The sequence below is a fragment of the Myotis davidii genome, unplaced genomic scaffold (genome assembly GCF_000327345.1).
Source record: "Myotis davidii unplaced genomic scaffold, ASM32734v1 scaffold1229, whole genome shotgun sequence".
Lineage (NCBI taxonomy): Eukaryota > Metazoa > Chordata > Mammalia > Chiroptera > Vespertilionidae > Myotis > Myotis davidii.
The window spans coordinates 20,656-21,336 of record NW_006300021.1 but is presented as its reverse complement, the minus strand read 5'-3'; the positions used below and the strand labels follow the sequence as shown (position 1 = coordinate 21,336).

The following is a 681-nucleotide window of genomic DNA, read 5'->3' as shown; positions in this document are numbered from 1 at the left end:
AGAACTAACATAATTATTTAGGCAATTCTTTTCTAAAAAAAGATCTCTGTGTACTAATACCAATCTTTGCCCTACCTACAATGAGATGCTATGAGGAGGCTGGTTGGTCTCCTGACAGCCTTGATCAGTACTGACATTTGTGGTCCTTAAGGTAGTATATGTTAGGCAGGGATAGACTATTGAGGGTGATGGGGCACACCACCTCTACTAACTGCAAAAATACTTGTGGATTGCTTGGCCTATTGATGTATTAGGTCATAACTCTTGAAGGATGACAGATTGAGCTCCCAGATACTTCTCGTGTATTTTCCTGTCCCTGTGCCAGTTGTGGGTTTCCATTAGAAGACCAAGGAAACTGTAACTCAGCCCACAATTAGAAGAGCTGTAGGTCAATGTTTTAGTTGACATTTTCCTACGCTGTACCCCTGAAATAAATTTCATCATTAGTAACAGCAGGAGTAGATTTTCTTCTTCCATCTGTTTAGGGCATCTTTGATTTCCTTGTTCCTCAGGCTGTAGATCAATGGATTTAGCATCGGGATTACAATAGTGTATAATACTGATGCCAACTTACTTTGGCTCAGAGAATCGCCAGAATTAGGATACAGATAAACAAAGGTACTAGAACCAAAGAAGAGGGTCACTGCGGTCAGGTGAGAAGCACAGGGGCTGAAGGCTTTG

The 681-nt window shown here is 41.4% G+C and overlaps 1 protein-coding gene across 1 annotated transcript in view; it reads right to left on the bottom strand.

The window, feature by feature from the left end:
* Nucleotides 1-443: 443 nt before the first annotated feature.
* LOC102756922 (olfactory receptor 5AN1-like) overlaps nt 444-681 on the bottom strand; it is a 9,417-nt gene continuing 9,179 nt past the window's right edge. Inside the window, 1 exon segment of the mRNA XM_015571998.1 lies at nt 444-676. Coding sequence (XP_015427484.1) covers nt 444-676 — 233 coding nt within the window.